This window comes from Ips typographus, linkage group LG16 (assembly GCF_016097725.1).
Source record: "Ips typographus isolate SLU linkage group LG16, UJ_Ityp_2.0, whole genome shotgun sequence".
NCBI classification, from domain to species: Eukaryota; Metazoa; Arthropoda; class Insecta; order Coleoptera; family Curculionidae; genus Ips; species Ips typographus.
Genome location: NC_138437.1, coordinates 8184987 through 8205009, shown reverse-complemented (window position 1 = coordinate 8205009; position 20023 = coordinate 8184987). Strand labels below are relative to the sequence as shown.

Sequence of the window (20023 nt, the reverse complement as noted above, 5' to 3'; positions counted from 1 at the left end):
TTCAAATGAAACACAATGCTTAATTTCTTTTTTATTTTCAGTCCCATATTTTGTAACACATTAATCACATTTTTTCTAGAACTAAGAAATGCTAGAAATCAGTTATGTAAGTCTATGTTACTTGATATAATAATCATAATAATAATAATAATTATGATTTTCCCATTGAGTTTTGGGAATAGGAATATTTAAATTTTCAATGACCAAAATATAGAAGATTTACAATAATTAGCAAATTGGATAAAATAGGTGGTATAAACTAGTCGTAGGTAAGTGTTTTTGCCATTTAAAGGTTTAACGTACCAGACATTTTCGACTTGCTTATATACAAATGGTAGATTTTGGATCTAAGATATTACTCTGAACTACTGCTAAACCTTAAAGTCTAAAATAACACACGAAATGTATATAATATATAAGTATGTAAAATATTCACAGTCATATTCTTTGGCAATAAGATTATCTTAAAAACGTAAAGGAAACAACTAATCTCAACAACAAGTAAAACATATTCGATCAACATAATAATACTGTAGAAGAATAAAATTGATTTTATTGCACGTTCAAGATCATTATAATAATTAACACTACAATCATAAGTGAGCAATTAAATATGTTTATAAAGAAGCAAAATTCGCCCTGGTTGATTTATATGGCACACTACTTTAGCTCTATAACTGAGAAATTGGAAAGGTGTCTACCATTTTTAAAATCCATAATTACAATTATATTATTAGTTTGATTTTAGTTTTTGTACTATGCGAATTAATTTTGATATTATTACAACTCTTTCGCATTTCTATTATCATTAACCAGGGTGCTGTAAACCTATTTAATTAGATTGTTGCAACAATTAAACCGTGATATGTTTTATATACAACAAAAAAGACGTTTGAAAAACTCAACAACCCATGAAGGACGATATATAAGGAAAACCAGAAAATACCTTACTAATTCAGGTGTCAATCATTGCTTTCTGCCCGTTTTCATCATAATATACAGACTTATCACAATAATTGTGCTATGACGGGCTGCAGTAAGCACATATGCTCTGCCCCCCGTATAGGCAAACGGTTCATTGAGAAATGTTTAATCATTTCCGGTATAGAAGTAAAAGGTTTACTAAATTGACCTAAAATAAAACATCCGGTCTCTCCACTCTTCTGTATCCGCATATGCATAAAACCTCTTGCACTCCTATAAACAAAAATCGTTTGAAAATTGAAACGAGGGAGATGCATGGTAAAACTCACTTTAAAGACAGGGAGTAGTCGTTTTTAACAGATTCGCTGTTACGAACCAGAAAACTCCCTTCTTTTAATGACCTTAAAACATTTTCAGCTTCCACTCTTGTTATGGTACCATGAAACCATCTAAAAAAAGAATTTGGTATATCTAGTTTTGGCTAATGTTTAGTGCATACCCTTGTTTTTCCAAAGGTTGACTCGCGTCAATTGACTCACAACCAGAAAAATTCAAAGTATTACACTGTGTACTAGTGGAAGCCCCTTCATTGGTACCAATCCCTGTTAAAGTTAAACCTAACCCTGGTCGTTTCCTTCCACTTCCATCCCCTAAATTTAAGGTCAGTTTAGGCCTAGAATGTCCTGTTGAATACCAATAAGTTTGAGACCATTAAGTGTTAAAAATAATTGCATCAATTAAAGACTTTTTTAGTGACAATGCAATTTATATACAATACAGACCTCTATCAATCTCTAAAACACTCTGACTAGAAGAAGCTTGAGAGGCACTATCTTCCAAATTTCCAGCTTGCAGTCTCATTCTTCTACGTAACTTAGGCATGTCAAAAGGCAAATCCCTAAAATCAATTGAGGTTGCACTCCCCGAAGTGCAGGCAGTGTCTGGCACAAGTCTGCGCCTGCGCAGCTTGGGCATGTCAAACGGAAGATCAGAAAAGTCCTGCTGGGATGGTGGAGCTGACAGTAAGTCGTTTGTTACCAAAGTATACCTGGACTTCACACCTGTAATAAGCAAAACAGATTAAGAAGTAAATGCTAAAACTCCGGTTTGTACCTTCACGACTTTGAATGGAAATTCCGCTATCTGAACCCTGTATTTCCGGCCTGCCTTGAAAATTTAAACTCAGAAGGTTTTTATTCTGAGGCAGACGTTTTTTTGTTGTCTTGGAAGTTTCCATTGTCGTGCTGGTTGTAGGCTCGTTTTGAACATCAGGAGAGCATTTCTGAGAGTTGTTATTCCTGTTATTGTCAGAAGTCTCGGAAATTGGCTCTTGCGATGACTTATCCGAAATGGGGCTTAAAATGTGAAGTTTATTGCTAGTTTGCTGATTTAAAAAGTTGTTTTGGTGAGTAGGAGGGTAGTTTTTATTTGGACGGCCAGCTGGAATTTAAAAGTTTCTTTCAGCTTAAGTTCAGTTGTGTTCTGAAGTAACTTACTTCCTGAGTCTGAGCTATGACTACTCAATGAGGCTGACTGGTGACTGGAAGAACTACTAGTGCTACGGTTTCCTTCGCTAGTACTACTTTTAATACTCTCCATACTACCACCACTACTGCTTGTGGTCATACTTTCAGTAGATGAGTATTTATGTCTTCTAATCATATTATCTTTAGTTCTCTTAGGCACCATCAAAAGCTTAGGTTTGGGCCTGCCCTTAATTTCACATATTCTCTCCTAAAACCCATTTCAGTCTGACCCACCATAACAAAATCTAAAAAAAACTTACCACTTCACCATGCTCTTTAGAATTCCCAGGTCGACCTTTAAACTCGCTAATATTTTGCGTGGAATTAGAGCTACTCCCGAATTCTATATCGAAGGCACTTCCTTGTCGAATCTGCAACGATCCACTAGGACCAATGACAGATTTGCCCCTTAAGGACTTAACAGGCAAGTTAAGGTCCTTCATACGGGTTCGAGGCAGGTTTGGGGCACTTCTAAGGCTATTCATCATCAATTCCTTGCCTGGGAATTTAGAGGGGAGTGGAGCCGTCGATGGGGGAGACGGGGTATAACCACACATTACAAGACCTCCAAGTGAAGATGTAGTTTCTTCACTACCCAAATGCATGTTCTATGTACGAAGAAAAATAAATGAATACAGTAGAAAGTTGCGATTTCAACTAAACGCGCCGTTTATGTTAATCATGTCAGTCATAAAATATGCACAAAATTTCAAATTTCAAGTTGTTAAAGAATTTACTTTTAATAAACCAGCATAAAATCTATAAACCAAACTCACCTGTAAATTTTGCGTTAAATTTAAAACTTGATTATTGTCTTCTTGTTTATGGCTCGGTTTAGCTTCCTTCTGTTTCGACTTAGTACCTTTATGCAGGGCTGACGAACTGCTCTTAGTTGGTTCTAAAGCACCCTTGTCACTATTCCACTGAATTAGCACAGGATGATTTGTCACGCGCTCGATTTGATCCAGGTCATCATCAGATTTACTAATACGACAATCGAAGGCCGTTTCGTAAACATGTCTTTGTCGGGTCATTTCGTCTAAGTCATCATCGTTACTGGAAAGGGCACTTAAAATGGTTGTAGGGACTTTCTTGGTTTTGTCGGGTTCATTTGAGGCATCTCGTGATGATGTGCTGCGGCTGTCAGTTGGTGAAGATTTTTTATGTTGCCTAAGAAGAGTTTATAAATTAGCATGATTTATAGACATTTTTGGATAACAATACAACCTTAGTTGTAGCCTGCTTCTCACTGAGGAAGCTTTCTCCTTCAGGTCTTTAACAATGTTTTGGTCACTTTTTCGATGCCTCTTGGAAGATTTATTAGCCTTTTTGCTGAAGTCCTTGAGACTTTGATTTTTTTCAACTGATGCTTTTCTTGGGGATTGTTGTGGTTGTTCAGTGCGATATTTAAAAAGATCCCCGTAGTAATAAGGGGAGGGATGTCGTCTAGCTGTAGGTATGTCGGTTTTAGTTGGGGAGAGTACGTCCAGAAATGACGTAGGAGGGAGCGCTGCCCCTTCGTTAATACTATCCGGCGAATTTAAGTCTAGAGGATTTGTTCTTTGGCCGGACGGATAGTTAAACTCTTCGTCCGAAGTTGGATTTGAAGACTCTTCTGCAAAAAAAAAAATAATGAATGTTAAATTACCAGCATAAATTTCCGCATAGTTTAATCCTGACTAATTTCTTAAATTCTCCATAATTTGCATAATGACATCATCATCACCTACTTCTGGAACGAGCTTTTCTTCCCTCGTCACGTTCCCTGTTTAGGCGTTCATATCTTAATATCTCAAGCGTCCTATTTAAATTAAATTACTTCCTGCACGAAATATTATACCTATCATTGAGGGCTTTGTAAGCGAGGGTAAACCCGATAAACTCTCTATTTAGGTGTAAGCACAGTAAGTGAAGATTATCCCAATAGAAATGTCAGTCACACAAAAAACTATTCAATTATTAATTCCACTAGAAGTTTGAAAACACCTGAACTTCCGTTTAAAAGACTGCATCGGAAGGAGCGACTCATTTGGGTAAACTCGACTTTTATGCTGAATATTTTATCTTCACACTTTAGGAGTTTCATTCGCAGTTAAAAATAATGGTGGAAAAGGGAAATGGTGAGAGAAAACTTCTTGATGAAATACCTTTCACATCCCACATTAGTATAATTATGGTTTTGATGTATGAGTATTTATAAAATTCAACAAGCGAAATGATCATTATCGTCCTGTCGGAAAAGGAAATAAACGAGCAACGAGCTTGGAATTAAAAAAATCTCTTCTGCAGACGAGAGTAATTATTTCGGTCCTTGAATTAAAAAGAAAAATCCTGAAGAAGGAAATTTCAACGCTTGACTTTAAAGCTAAACACGGTTTAAAGTACGAGAGCTTTTTTCATACTAAACTTGTACATCAAAGCAGTTAATAGTGGTTAATTAAAAACTTCGAAACAAATTAGTTACATTTCTACTTTTATAACCATCTTCCAAAAGAAACCCCCTCGAAAGTATAATACGTTAAACGTAGGGATTAAGATTGATGACGGATTTCGAAGTCTGGGTTTTTAATTTGTTTGGAAACGAGGAAATGAGAAATGTCATCTACTCCAAATCCGTTTAAGAAATGTAAACGGAAAGCATAGGGATTTAACAGCTTACGTTTCAGATTTTTCACTTGCGACAGCTATTAAATTGGCGAAATCGATAAGCGACAGTTAATAATTTTTTTCTCACCAGTTGTGTAGGGCTGGGAATATTCTTTGTCTGGGCTAGTAAAGTACTTTTCTTCCTGGGCTAACTTTTGCTGCGAATCTCGAGGGTTTGAGTAAGTGTCTAACACCACCACCTGAAAATAATAACAACGTAAATTTTCCAAGCCAAACAAATATCTGGCAGTCATCAATTTAATTAGAGAAACAAATTTCCCAGTAGGGCAATTTATGAGAGGGGAAGGTGAAAGGAAGTTCTTATCATCAATGAGAATTTCTCTTTTCATTGCAAATAACAATCTATTAACACCCTTTCCCATATACTCCCTGTAGTATGGAAACATTTCTCGCTGATTAATTAGTCTTTTGAAACAAGTGCAAATATGCCATTTTATTTTTAAAAAACATATTTAAAGGCTTTCTACGGAAAAATTCTTTCACGAAGATGAATCTGCTGCCAAATTATACCACCATACATATGTACAGGGTGCTGCCTTTTTCGATGGTTTTACGGGGTACAGGAAAAACGGTAATAGATAGAAAAAAAGTAGCATACGTGTTCTGATCTCGTTTTCTGAGCTGAGATGGCTGGAGAAAAGTGGGCGGCGCAAACATCTTTTGTTTCAAAGATACGGGGGGTTTTCGAAAATTGGTAATTTTTGAACCTCTTCAGTATTTCAGTTGCTTTTAAAGTTATCAAAAAAGGAAGAACGGTTCCCGGTAGAAGTTTTCATATAGAATCCAATGGCGTATTCAGTTTTTTTCTATTCCGTTTAGTTTCTGATATATGACAGTAAGTTACATTTTTTTAAATGGAACATCCTATATATTTTTACGTCATTTAATTCTGTTGATTTTTACCTTTTCAACGGTGTATTACAACATATAAGTTTGTAGAGGTTAATCCTGTTATTTTAAAAAAAGACCTTTGCTAAGCTAAAAAAAGGCTAATATCTAAAATACCAAACAAAATCGGAAATCATATAAACTAACAACTAACACATCAGAAAATTAAATATTTTAAATAAATCTTATTAAAAATCTAAGTTACAAACAGTTCTACCGTCACTTTAATAAGAAAAGTGGCTATTTCTATTTTCTACTATTTTTAAGGAGGAAGTTGAAACAACTGTTTATAAACGACATGTAACATGTTAATATGAACATAGCCAAATTTTGTTTCAGCTGTGGGTATTTTTATACATATTATTTAGCACTTTTTTGTTAAAGAAACGCTTTTTTTCTAATTACCAAGATTAACGTTTACAAACTTATATGTTTTAATACACCGTTAAAAAAGTAAAAATCAACAGAATTAAATGAACTAAAAATATATAGGGTGTTCCATTTAAAAAAATATAACTTACTGTCATATGTCAGAAACTAAACGTAATAGGAAAAAACTGACTACGCCATTGGATTCTACGTCAAAACTTCTACCGGAAACCGTTTTTCCCTTTTTGATAACTTGAATAGCAAATGAAATACAGAGGAGGTTCCAAAATCATCATTTTTCAAAAGCCCCCCGTATCTTTGAAACAAAAGAAGTTTGCGCAGCCCACTCTTTGCCAGTCATCTCAGCTCAGAAAAAGAGATCGGAACACGTATGCTACTTTTTTTCTATCTATTACCGTTTTCTCTGTACCCCGTAAAACCATCGAAAATGCAGCACCCTGTACTTTAAATGAGGTTCAAAGTTCCTCTACTCATCAAAAACTGCAAAAGAGCTTATCCATTAATTACAGAAACTGAAATTCACATTTTCTTCGTTGTAAATTTTGACATTGATTGATTAGCTTGTTTTAAATAAAAAGTAAAAAAATCCATTCGTTTATACACTGCCTAACCCTTTTTTTATTCAGTACGCCCTAAAGCCAAACCCTGATTAAAACTTACAAAGGCGGTAAAATACACAAAACACTCATCTTAGAATGTTTAACAATGCATCAGTATCTAAAGGGAGAGAGAACTTAAACTCAGAAGCGAAAGAAGTCTTAAGGGTGCACCCTAGTTTCAAGGGAGAATATTTATTACCCCACACATCCGAATGAATGGCTGCAAAATCCCCTGCAAGATACAATGTTAAATATTAAAATGTGGGTGGAAAGTTTAAACCCGAATACTAATATTTGAATAATACAGGACGAGATTAAGGTAGAGGGGATATTTTGTGGCGTAGGAAAACCTGGAAATTTCAATGGAAACATGTGGAACAAACATGGAGTGAAGTGAATATTTCTTTCCTATCCCGAGCCAATGAAATTAATCCAGACAAGCCAGAATCGATGGAGCAGGAACACTACAAGAAAATCTAAATAAAGCAGGGTAACTTAGAAGGCCGGAACCTAATTGAAATTCCATTGCCTTTTGATAAATTTAAACTTCTTTTCCTTTAGTAGATTTTGGGAGTTTTGGAGAGCTGCCATTGTTCAGGTAATTTTAAGAAATGCTCAGTGAACAGAACCAATTTATATGCTCCATTAGTATATATGGATTTCTTCCAATATTTCCTAACCATTTTAAAATTCAATTCAGTTGACTATAACTTTTTTAGACACAAGTAATACAATATACATATATAGATACTTACGTGTTCAGCTTCTGGGCTTGATAGAATAAGATCAGAAAAGTTCTGTGACAAAAAGCAATTATTGGTTACTGCTATGCTATTGGGCCTTCTCTTGACTAGTTCAGCAAGATGGTCTACGGGCAAACTGTAGTCCTCACACAAAGAAATCTAAAATAATAAAATATCCTCTTAGTTTGGAATGTTTTAGGTGGTGGTTGCGCAGGGTATATAATTAATTGAGACGGGACCCCGTGCTGTAAATCATAAAGCGGCCATCAAGTTGAAATAACTGGCTTTATGAATGCAATCTAAAGCCAAAACAGCAAACAATTTCCCGATTACTGGCGCAGCGGGTTCGAAATGAATTCCATAGATCATTTCCAACACAAAGAGGCCTAAGCCCCAAAACGGCATTCCGAGCTTTTTGAGACTTACCGCCTGATCATGCCCCACTTATATTAGAGAAGTTGCCCCCTCCTTTCAAGGCCTTTATTGATATAATATTATGCGAGACTTCACTGTTTCTATATAATTTCTTTGAACGTGAAAGAGCTTAATAATGTGGCGTTTTTTACCAGCACAATGCCATGATGATATATCTCACTTTTGTGGGAAAAATAAGACACCCTTCTCGATTGAGATAATGGGAACCATTTTGTTCACGCAGGGCGATTGTTCAGAAAATGTCCGGCAATTTCTCCAACACGTAGACTTATTGACCTAATGAGTATATTTACAGCTTACTTTTCTTATAGGACGACGACACAAGGGCTTACGACAGCAAAAATTTAACCTTTTCTATTTTATTCAGTTTGAATGGAGCTTGATTAAGACACTAATTGCTGAAGACTGATTGTTCCTAGTAATTAAGGGCTGATTTATATTTAGAACACGATTTTAGTTAAGAGCGGAGGAACAAGGCTCTAAGGGAGATCTCTCAATAAATAAATGAAATACAGCTGCTGGTTGTTAATGAACGTGTCAACAACAGAAGACTAGTGTCCTTCATTTCCGTTACAAGGAAACCTTTATTTACAATGGGGCACTACATTAATAAATGTCTTTTGGGACATAGACATAGTGGTAATGTTGTAAATTTTATTCTGATTATGTACACACGAAATGCCTACGAGTTTTGCAGTGTAAACGTTGCCAGAGGGATTGTCTCCCCTAGCTAACATTTGAGAGTCCAGACGATTAAACCGTTACCACAGCTCTAAATGATGTAATATTTTCAAAGAAGGGGCGATGCAAAAATTAAAAACTCCGAGGGCTGCAGAGGTAAATGCAAGTAACATTTCTGCCCGGCCAAAGTACTGGCAAGTATAAATTAGTCTGTAAAAATCTTTTGAAAGGCAGAGCTTAAAATGAACAAAAGTCAAAAGGGGCGCACTGAACTGAAAAGCTTTAGCGTTGCTTTGGATGTGGTTAATTATATTAAACATAACGGGGCTGACGATGAAAAACCGTCCAACCCCAAAACTGTGGAAAACCGAAAAACGTTTGATGACTCGAATCACGTACATGTAACCGATGTTTCACAGATGGCACTCATATATCGGAGATCGCATTACCAACAGTAATTTGGACCCCCTCAATGTGGGGAATGCGGGGAGGTGTAAAGTATTCAACCCTCGCGTTTGCGAACAGTGTACAGTTCTAGTCGCTTAATATGCGGAATTGTCTCTATCAATTCTAACATTTTATTTGGAGTACACTATACATACAAAATTGTTTATTCTGGAATGGTTGAAGAGAAATAACTGAAATTTTTAAAAATTATACGAAAACTGCTAAGTAGATGAGAAAAAGCGTTTCAGCTAATGACGAACTAACGTAAAAAGATGCTCCTTGGGGACCAAATTATTGAGCTCTCCCCTTTTTTTAATTCATTGAGGTGAGGCTTTGTTATTCACGGAATATGCTAACCATATAGTAATGTTTTAAAAATAGATACAATAAGCAAAATTACTGAACCAATTTTGGGCTAAAACATAATTAATGTAAGTACGTTGCTTAAAGCTGTGCAATATCTTTGAATGGTTCACACAAGCTAGTTAGGTATAGTTACCAAATCAAACCAAGCTGTAACTTTGGAAAAAAACTATTTTTTCCTACAAATTAACGCGTTATATTAAAGTACAAGTAATTTAATAATTTAGTTAAATCATAGTTGATGAATCACAGACTAATGATACTTTGTTTGAAGAAATAATTATACACGTGTGACTTTTCTCTTCTTTAACAGCTTCAACTTTCTTGAATTCATGACAATTAAACGTGTGATTTCTTCGTAGAGTTCTTTTTAGCAACAAAACTGCGTTTCGGACATTACTGATATTGCATTTAGAATTCTTACTATAGCTGCTTTGGGGGTGAAAAAGTAATTAAAAACCAATTTTCCCATTAAAAATCGTTAACAACTTTGCTCGAGGGAGAGGATTAGATGCTCAGCCGGTCGTGTTAACAACATTTCGAAATTACGGTTTTATCATCCAAACAAGAACCACCTGAGCTCTTCCCCCAACCCAGACGGATAAGGGCTTAATTAATATGATTTCATCAAAAGAAAAAAACCGACAAACTTGAGAGTCGGCATTCTAGTAGTTTGAAAAATAACTAGGATCTGTCCCTCGCAAACAAGGGAAAGTGAAAATGAAAGGGATAAACCCAGGAGGCTGAACGAGGGCGATGCTATCAGTTCGTGCAGAGTTTAGACCTTTGGCACTGACAATGAAGTCCCACCGTATCATTATATTCCCTGCTATTATTTATTAAACCCTAGTTCATTACACTTTCCCGTATCCCCCAAAAAGAGAGACGATTTAAATAATCTCTTAATTTTTCACAACACTATCCCATCTATAGTAGTTATCAGTTATATCGGACATGGAAGCAATCCACTTAAAGCGGAAAGGGGAACACAACTAAACTGGAACAAACAAATAAGGATCCCAATATGGGGAATGTAAATATGCCGGCTATAAATAATGTTTCCGCGACACAACACAACGGTTACCGATAATGAAAATAGTTGATTCGGCGATGCTTTGGGGCACTTCGAACCGACCCTTTCATCTCCCCTTTTAATGCCCTTTAGGGAAACACTTTTTATTTTGTCTTTTGCTACCAGCACTTTTACGGCCTTTAGGTCCACTTTTCTTAGTTTGCCATTATCGGAAGCACTTTTATCGTTAAATCAATTGAATAGTGACAGTTGTAGTGCCTTTTTGGCCAATGACACTACAGTTTCCTCCGATACTATACTAGTCCGCGTCATATCGATTTTGTGGGGAAAACACCGTCCTCGGGCAAAAATTAAGGATTTACTACGTAAGGGCTTTTAAAACTTTCCATTCCATTAGGGGAATTTTAAATACCGAGTGGTTTTTATTTCTCCAAAGCTCCTAATGCGATGGATAAACAGGAGTGGAGACCATAAGCTTTATTAATAGGGCATTACACGTAATGGTAGGTAACACAACAGGCTTAAAAACCCATTATATTATTATCATCTCAATTTTACAACGTAGTTCAAAATTAATAGAAAAAAACTTAGACAAAAATAGACAGAATTCAGAATTATACAACTGATTTGGCGAGTTTATGTTATTTGACCTGACCCGATTAATCAAACTGAACAATGAAAATTCAAATTTCTAAACTACAGTATTTACAGCATTACTCTCAATTTAATGCCTAAAGCCTATTTGATATTCTATGGCTTTTAACTAACTGGAACCCCCTCGCTATTACAGCATATAACTGCTGTTGGCAATAAGGGTGAAAAATGACTAACAATACCGGGTTGCAGGTTGCATAAAAGTCGTCAAAATAAAGTGTCAAACTTCTTTAGCACTTTCAATTTGAATACTGTTAAACTACGCTATATGTATGTATAAAATAGGAACAAAAATTAAAACTATCCACAAGCTATGACAGGATATTAATGGAAACTTTCAGTACGTTCGATTAGTATAATAGGTCGCAGACTAAAAGATCAACAACCCTTGTGGTTGGCGTTTTTGTATAAAAGTGTATTATAATAAACATGTAGGCAAATTCACGAAAAGAACGAGCGACAATAGAATCTAATGAATATCGAATGAGCCTCATTGTGCTCCTATTTTCTCCAGTGGAGACAATCATGCTGTACCTACACATTTATAGAAGTCGTTTTGGCTTTTTGTTCGGCGAGTTTTCATTTTATGAGATTTTTCAATATCTCTAGGTATTTGAAAGACAATACGCCGTATATTGATTTGAAAAGCCTGGAATTTTTAATCTACAGTAGTCCATACCGGAGATTAAAAACGATTCTTATGTGAAATGAGCTATCCCTCGAGCTATGAAAGAAAAACTAGTAGATCGTAAAACAAAAACAGGGACAAAGATAGCCGAGAATGAAGGACTGGCGCAAAATATAAACTTCTTTTGTGTGCACTTATTTCTTATGCTGCCACATCGGTTACAGGGCTGTCAAAAGAAATTTCTAGGGCTGCTGTTTACTTTATCCCAGGCAATATGAAAAAAATTGCTTTTTTATCCGTCTTATCTGATTCTTATTCCAGACACCCTTGATTATAGTTTTCAATATCTTAATATAAAGGAAGATGCAATTCTTCTAAAAAATTGTGTGGTGGCAATTTGATCTGTCAACGATAGCGACCAGTCTTTTATTATGGTTGATTATCCGTCTTCCACCCCTAGGGTTGAGTTCAGTCATTTGTTTTTTACCCTAGGGATAAACGAGAGCAATTTCGTGTTAGGCATTTTTCATTCCCTCCCCCCGCACCAACACTCTTCCTTGCACCCTCTACGTGCAGATAACCAACATAATATAGTCAAGTGTTGACTATTAACAGTTACATCTGCAGATAATATGCAAATAGCTGGTTTAATAATAATTATTTTGTATGTTTCAATGAGTCACCTCATCGTGTTTATTAACAACGTATAAGCTACGAAACAAAAATGGGAAATCAGTTTTATGTGTTTTCAGATGATGATTTCATACTCGCTGAATTAATTACGTTTACGTTTTTCAGTTTTATTCCACTGAGATAAATCAAATTCAAAAGCATATTGCCCTATTGTTCTAATGATATTTGATTTTGTTCTAATGAAGTTTAAATAATATAATAGAAATAATTGACATCAGCGACTTGAATCTACAACAGAAACCAAATCTTTCTCAGTCATAATAAAATATTTATAAAAACATGTGAACCCCCGAAACAATCCGAGCTATTCTCATCTCTCATAAATCAAATTCAATGTATAGCTTCGTCATTTTTAATATGTCATGTCTAACCTTGTTAGCCCAAACTTTTTCTCTTCCCATATTGTTCTCGGGGAAACTTTCCCGAAGGAACTTCTCCCGATAACCGTTTAATTCATTTCTTTTGCCCTCGTGTAATCGGTAATGCCCAAACTTTGAAATTCGTGATTTTTTATGTTTTAGTTTATAGTTTTTCTTTTGAGTTTATATACAAGTCCAGTTTTAAATGTCAATACTTCACCATTCCATAGCCTATTAAAAAATAAGTTGACATGCATTATGTCATTTTCCTGAAAAATGCTTCCTAAGAAAAATATAGTCCTTCAAATTTCAATTTAAAAAATCGGTTTTTTGTCATAAATAAATAAATTTGGAACAAGCATTTATGAAATTAATACTTATTATGAATTACCAAAATTCTCCAGTAGCGTAGATACAGGAAGATGGTTTTCATTTTTCTGCCTGATTCTTTACGTCACTGGATATTTTTCAAAAATTTCAGTTTTTTTTACTCTACTTGTACAATTTGACAAAATAAGTACCTCTTATAAAATTCTGATTTAAAGCTTGGTTTACGAGATAATTGAGTTATTACGTTCAAAGACCCTAAATCAACCCAACTTAACTTAAAAATTGTCTTGAAAACAGTGAAAATTTACTTAAGAAGCTTAAAACATGTCTTTGTAGCCAGTTTTCATAGTTTCCAGACAAATTGAAAGACTTTAGTTTTGAAAATTGACTTAGAAACGAATAAATTTACTTTGAAACGGTGAAAATTAACTTGAGAGGCTTAAAAATTGTCTTTTAACCAGTTTTCACAAATTGAAAGATTTTAGCCTTGGCAATTGACTTGGAAACTGTGCAAATTGTCTTGAAAGGCTTAAAAACTGTCTTTGTAGTCAGTCGTTATAGTTTTCAGATAAGTTGAATAACTTTAGTAGTGAAAATTAGGTTGTAGCCATGAAAAACTACTTTATCTAAAATTTTTGACTACAAATTCACATATTTCAACCTTGAAAATTGACTTGGACACCAAAATGTAACTCTAAACCAATGAAAAGTGACATCAAAAGTTTAAAATTTCCATTTGAAGTAAGTTTTCATACTCTGAAAATACATTTCAATATTTTAATCTTGAAAATAGTCTTAAATACAGGATATTGACATTAGATTGATAAAAATTGACTTGAAGACTAACTTTTCAGGTTTGTTTCCTTTGCTTTTGATTTTCTTAGAACTCCGGACTATTTTTAGGGCTTTAAAACTGCTTTCAGCTAGGAAAATCGAGTTTTAGGGTTATCTTCATCAAGTTTTTGCAATAGGAGACTTAAAAAACTATTTTTACATTTTCCATAGGCTTAAACATGCCATTTCACGCTTTGTCAGTATTAAATTGACTTCTAGACGCTTCACTTTGCTTTAAGACTGAAAAATCGAATTTTAAACAATTTTTTCTAAGTTTCAGAATCTTCATTGATGAAAGTAAACAATTTTGGCATTAAATGCTACGATATTAGTCTTAAACACTAATTTTTAGAATTAAATTAGTCCAAAAATTCAGACTGTTATATACCAGTGTTTAATTGAATAAAAAAAAAGTCCAAAAATCCTGTTTTTTTGACTATTTTTAGTGTGAAAAGTTAACGTAAACCTCAAAGATGACCAGATTTGAATCCTTTTGAACCATTCTAAAGTAAAAAATACAATAACCCAAGTAGACATTTTTCCCAATTTTGAAGGTCTGTGTCTTCCTTAGCGTTCTTCAGGAAAATGACATAATGCATGTCAACTTATTTTTTGATTGGCTATTCATTGGTGAATTATTGACATTTAAAACTGGACCACCCTGTATAGCCTCAAATTATGTTTATGGAAAAATTAGGTGTTTGGTTAGTTTTGGTTTTGGTTTGGTTAAGACTTAATAGAGCTGTTTAATCTCAATAAACTTAGAGAGAATTTTGACTTAGAACTAGGATTTCTAGAAAAAGAGCTGACTTAATATTTTTGGCACCCTTAGTTAATAAAATTTTAAAAATCCTCCCAAATGAAGAGGTGGTCTTTAATCCAAAATTTTAAAAAAAAAACTGCACGCAAATTTATTTTTATAACATCACAACTATTTAATTTAAAAAACAGACAAAACTTTTCATGAAACTATGGAAAACAGTTAATTAAGTTACTGACTGCATTAATTGGAAAACATTGCTATCAAAGTCTTTACCAATTGAATTACTTATCTAAACGTGTCGGGTGCAACATTCAACAAATCCTGTTCACGTTAACGAACTAAATATGTATTGAGAGTACAAACTGAATTAATCCCATCTATACAGAAACGCGAACGAAACAAAATAATACAAAAAATTGGCGCCAAACACGTGTAAAAGCAGCCGCAACGTGGACATGTCACTTGAAATGATCTAAATTAAATGATACACTTACCCGTTGATTTAAAACGAAGCTGAAAAGAGCACAGCACAAACAAATAAATCATCGAAACAATACTAAGATCGCTAAAGTAGAAAGCGCTCTGTATGACACCGGGTGCTGACGTTGTGGGAAACACTGTAGTTAGTATGACTCATCGGGCTAGGTATATATAGAAGCAAATGTGACATGGAACTCGTCCAATGAAGCTTCTGGCATGGAGATTGCGCATGGAAATCCATGGAAAGCTTCGTGATGTGAATCGATCAGGGTTGCGGTGGCAATGGAAGCTCGAAGGGCGCCAAATACAAAACGTGGACGAAAATTTGTAAATTGCAACATAAACATAATATCATCAAACATTCTGTTAAAAGCGTGTTTTATTAATGGACGAACCTGGTAATGCTGGGAACACACATTTTTATAACCCGATGGAAGGTTTTTATAGAGCATAAGTGGGAAAAAAAGGATTTTAAGCAGCCTGAACATGACTAGCAAAAAGAAATCGCTCGGACAGCATAATGGGGCTTTGTTTTTTTCTTTTATGTCAGGATTAGAATTGGAAAGGTTGGGCAATCGCCGCCTTATTATTCCGGAGGATATACTAAATCCCAACAGGAAAATTAAATCACGGGATTTACATTATCATAGAAATTGCTAGGTAGATTAAACACGCAGCTGATGTAACTTTCCATTTTACAGACATCTATTGTTAGCAAAACCGCAAATGATGCTTAAACCATCTCTCGCTAATTTCAATACCCATATAGAACCGATAATTGAAAATTACCACATTTAATTAATAGGGGAAAATGCAAAGCCGCGGAGGATGATTAAAACTAATGGCCGTAGCCCTAGAAACTTGAATCGAAAAGAAAGACCCTTTTTCGCTTTTTAAACTCACGATGCAAATTCAATAACCCCGTTTTAAGCCTCCTCGCTTTTGTTATCATAAAAACGCTTTGAGGCATCGTATTTACGTTGTCGGAAAATCATTTTAAATCAGGTAGTGGAATGCTGGAAAAGTTGAAAATTCCGATACACGCCAATAATTTAGTAAGTGAAATTCTCACCCTCTGGAATAACGCTATTCTATCAAGACGTAAACCTAATGTCAAGCTATCAAGGACACTTAAAGTTGTGCTTATGGCTTTCGAAGTTAATTACCATCAACCCTAACTAACACGGCTCTAAGTTTAGCCCTTAAGGATGGGGATATCAATTTGCATACCAAATTTCCTTGGAACACTTTCAGTCGATTGAACGAAACACCACTTTAATATACGCCTAGCTTATCTCAAAGTTATTACACCTCAAATATGCAGATCAAGTGTATTCACTAAAGGCTGTTTATCATTGACAACAAAATATCCTGGAAGTTTTCCAGTAGGTTGAATTTTCTTAGGAAACTTTATTCAAATGTTCAGTTTATATAAGTCTTGCTTCTTCAATTTCAATTCCGGATGTTTTAACTCTTAAAATATCAAATTATGCCTATCCTGTATATAGAGATGATGAAAACTACTCGGACTAAAAAACCATCAAACATTCCTCTTAACCTGCTGTGGAATCACTAACTTAACATCATTTATAAAAAAATAGAAAATTACGGACAGACTTACTTCATCATAGGAACTTCACAAAATAAAATTATTTATTTGCTAACAAACAACATTAATCCCCCTTCATAAGTCTGACTCATTGAACCGATAGTGATAATCTGAGAACTTTAAGATTTCTAGATAAATACTAAAATAAGAATTTCTGGATATACCATTTTGTGATAATTGCATTTTATAAAACTAATCATTACTATGTGATTTTTTGTCAGCAGTATATTAAAGGGTATATGTTGAGGTATTCATCATTTCCATCGAGACACACGTACAGGGGTGATTACAGGGGCCACCCTAAATTTCCTGTTATATACCGAGGTGTAATCAGTGAGTGTCCACTTCTATCCTAATTAAGTTATGATCCAATTTCACAAGCCTTCGGCCCTGGATTGACGTACAACTACCTACCTTACCGAAGAGTTATTACCCCCAGTCCAAGGGGTTAGTCCTAAAATCTATTAATTACAACATAATTTGATAAGAGCTTTATTAGATTCAATAAAGTACCCTTACAGACTGACACCTGCATTGATTTATACACCTGTCTAAGATTTACGCACAGCGTTATAGTTCCAGATATAATAATCTTAAGGGGAAAAGTTACGGTAGTTTGGCCATTAAACTTAAAGCGGGACAATAATTATCAAGGGAGCCCATTTTCCATAAAAGCGGTTCCTGATTTATTTTTATTTTAGTTGGGGAAACATTTCACACAGAGAAAGGCAAATTGCGGTGGGATTAAAATCCGAATGGAATCCGAAATCTGCAGGCTAAGCTTTACACGAGCCGAACGAATTTAATGTTCCAGGTGTTTTTTATTGGATCTGCTCTCACGTAATTTCCACACAGATAATTGAGAAATTACCCAGAGGCTTTACGTACAGTTATGACACTTCCTTTTATTTATTACATGCACTTCAGGGGGTTGCGTTTAAAAACTTGAATGCCAACTCTATTAATCAAACAACGCCCCCTAAAATAGGGTTGCGTGCATGTTGGTTAAACCTTAATTGTTTTGCAGAGAAACAAACGCTTAGATAAAAAAGTTTAAAAACTTACCAACTCGTTGGAGAAGCGTCTACTGCATTCAAAAAGCGCCTGCAAAATAAAACAAAAGTCATCTTGAGTCCAACAAAAAAAAATGCCTAAATCAGTAAGTCAAAACGACATACTGACTGTCACTGATCCAATATCCACGACAACCACATCCTCCAGCATAGTCATAAGTCAAGAAATAGAGGACACTGATAAAATAAGTTATAATATGGAGCAAAGAAAAATCTTCCAAAGGTTTCAAATAGATGTCCATTTGAAAAACATGACTATGGGTTTTAAATAAAATAGCCAAAATGTTAAATTCAAATAAAGGTTCTTTGAAGTAACACACAATCAAAGAACCTGAACATGAACACTTGCACTGTAAGCATATACAGGTGTGGTAAATCCAAAAGCGACCATAGGAAAACCGTGTAACGGACAGAGAAACGTAGGTAATTGCGTGCGCGGGAGAAAGACAGAAAACGAAAAAAATATCAAGTAGGCCATATTTTTAGCGCGCTGTTGCCAAACGCCGTAAGTAAGTTTGTCGAGGGTATTGAATACTTACAACGTTTGGCAACAGCGCGCTAAAAATATGGCCTACTTGATGTTTTCTTCGTTTTCTGTCTTTCTCCCGCGCATGCAATTACCTACGTTTCTCTGTCCGTTACACGGTTTTCCTATGGTTGCTTTTGGATTAACCACACCTGTAGAGTATAATTCAATATATAAAATGTTATTTAGGGCATATGATGCATATAGGTAATTCAAATTTAATAACTTTTTGTCAAATTAGAGACATTTTTTATTCGCATAGCATGAGACAATGTAAAAATTTAAACTGGGTACATATAAAAAGTTCTTACTGATCTCGGCAAAATCATCAACAAAAAACATTATTAGCAGAATATGCAAGTATAACGTTGTGCATTGTTATCTTTTTAATATGTAGGTTGAGAGCTTTAATTTACCCAACGTAAAATAAAAGCCCTGTAGAGCCAAACTCGAGTAACCTGATATTACTAAATTTTGTTCCTGTAATTATCTTTTTTTTTTCACGTCAGTTTATTTCATTCGCTTGAAAATAGAGTTGTCAGAAACAAAAGGCATGGAGAGACTAGAATTAGGTCAAATTTCGCAGGACTCCATATAAATAATTTTCTTCGCAGTAAACTTTATACTTAGAGTCTTATAGAACATCGCCTGTTGTTTTGCAAGTGTAATGATACTTTTAAATATTTAAATAGTCTCTGAAAGGGATTACTTTGGATTCAACAAAAAGTAATTATCCGCTTTATCTAAGTGACAGTCTGAGATTCTGCTGCTATTGACAATTCACTATAAGTAAACATACAAGCTAATATTACAGTTTCAACCCCCAAAACAAACAGTGAACTTACCTTCCGTCTAATAGGAGATAAATCCTCGCTGTTGCGAATAAACCTTTCGAATTTGAAGCTATTTGACCTGTACAATTCGTTGTCAGACTTCTTGCTGCAAAATCTTCTGGTGATAGCCCTAGACTTGCAAGATTTGCAATCTTTAACAACATCCCAATCAATATTAAATATGCCCCGCGATTTTTTGTTTATTTCTGGATTAGTCCGAGGTCGTCTCCGAGATTTCGACCGTTTTCTCCTCCGGACTTGAACGGTTTCGTTAGCTGTCACTTGAGAATCGCTGTCAATTTGTGATCTTTTTGAAAGACCCACTCGTTTAAGAACTCTGTCCATTGCAGCAGATAAATCCTTACTGAAATGCGACAGCACTTGGGGGTGGGCGCGCAACCCTGCTGGCGCACTCAGCTGACTTCTATTTCGATTTAGAGGGTTAAAATTATTCGACTCCCTTTGGATTGTCCAATTGTCCTTAACACATGGAATATTTTACTATGACATACCATACATATAAAAGAAAGAAGACTTGCGATAAA

General features: G+C 34.9%; 1 protein-coding gene across 1 annotated transcript; it reads right to left on the bottom strand.

The window, feature by feature from the left end:
- Positions 1-18: 18 nt before the first annotated feature.
- hwt (SH2 domain-containing adapter heavyweight) lies at positions 19-19825 on the bottom strand. The gene is made up of 13 exons (XM_081993737.1): positions 19491-19825; positions 18112-18150; positions 7750-7896; positions 5185-5296; positions 3678-4065; positions 3227-3620; positions 2711-3058; positions 2421-2658; positions 2038-2364; positions 1707-1985; positions 1424-1607; positions 1254-1373; positions 19-1197 (listed from the first exon to the last, which is right to left on the bottom strand). The coding sequence occupies exons 1-13, from the start codon at positions 19821-19823 to the stop codon at positions 1008-1010; spliced, it is 3099 nt and encodes a 1032-aa protein (XP_081849863.1). The 5' UTR covers positions 19824-19825; the 3' UTR covers positions 19-1007.
- Between the last annotated feature and the right edge of the window lie 198 nt (positions 19826-20023).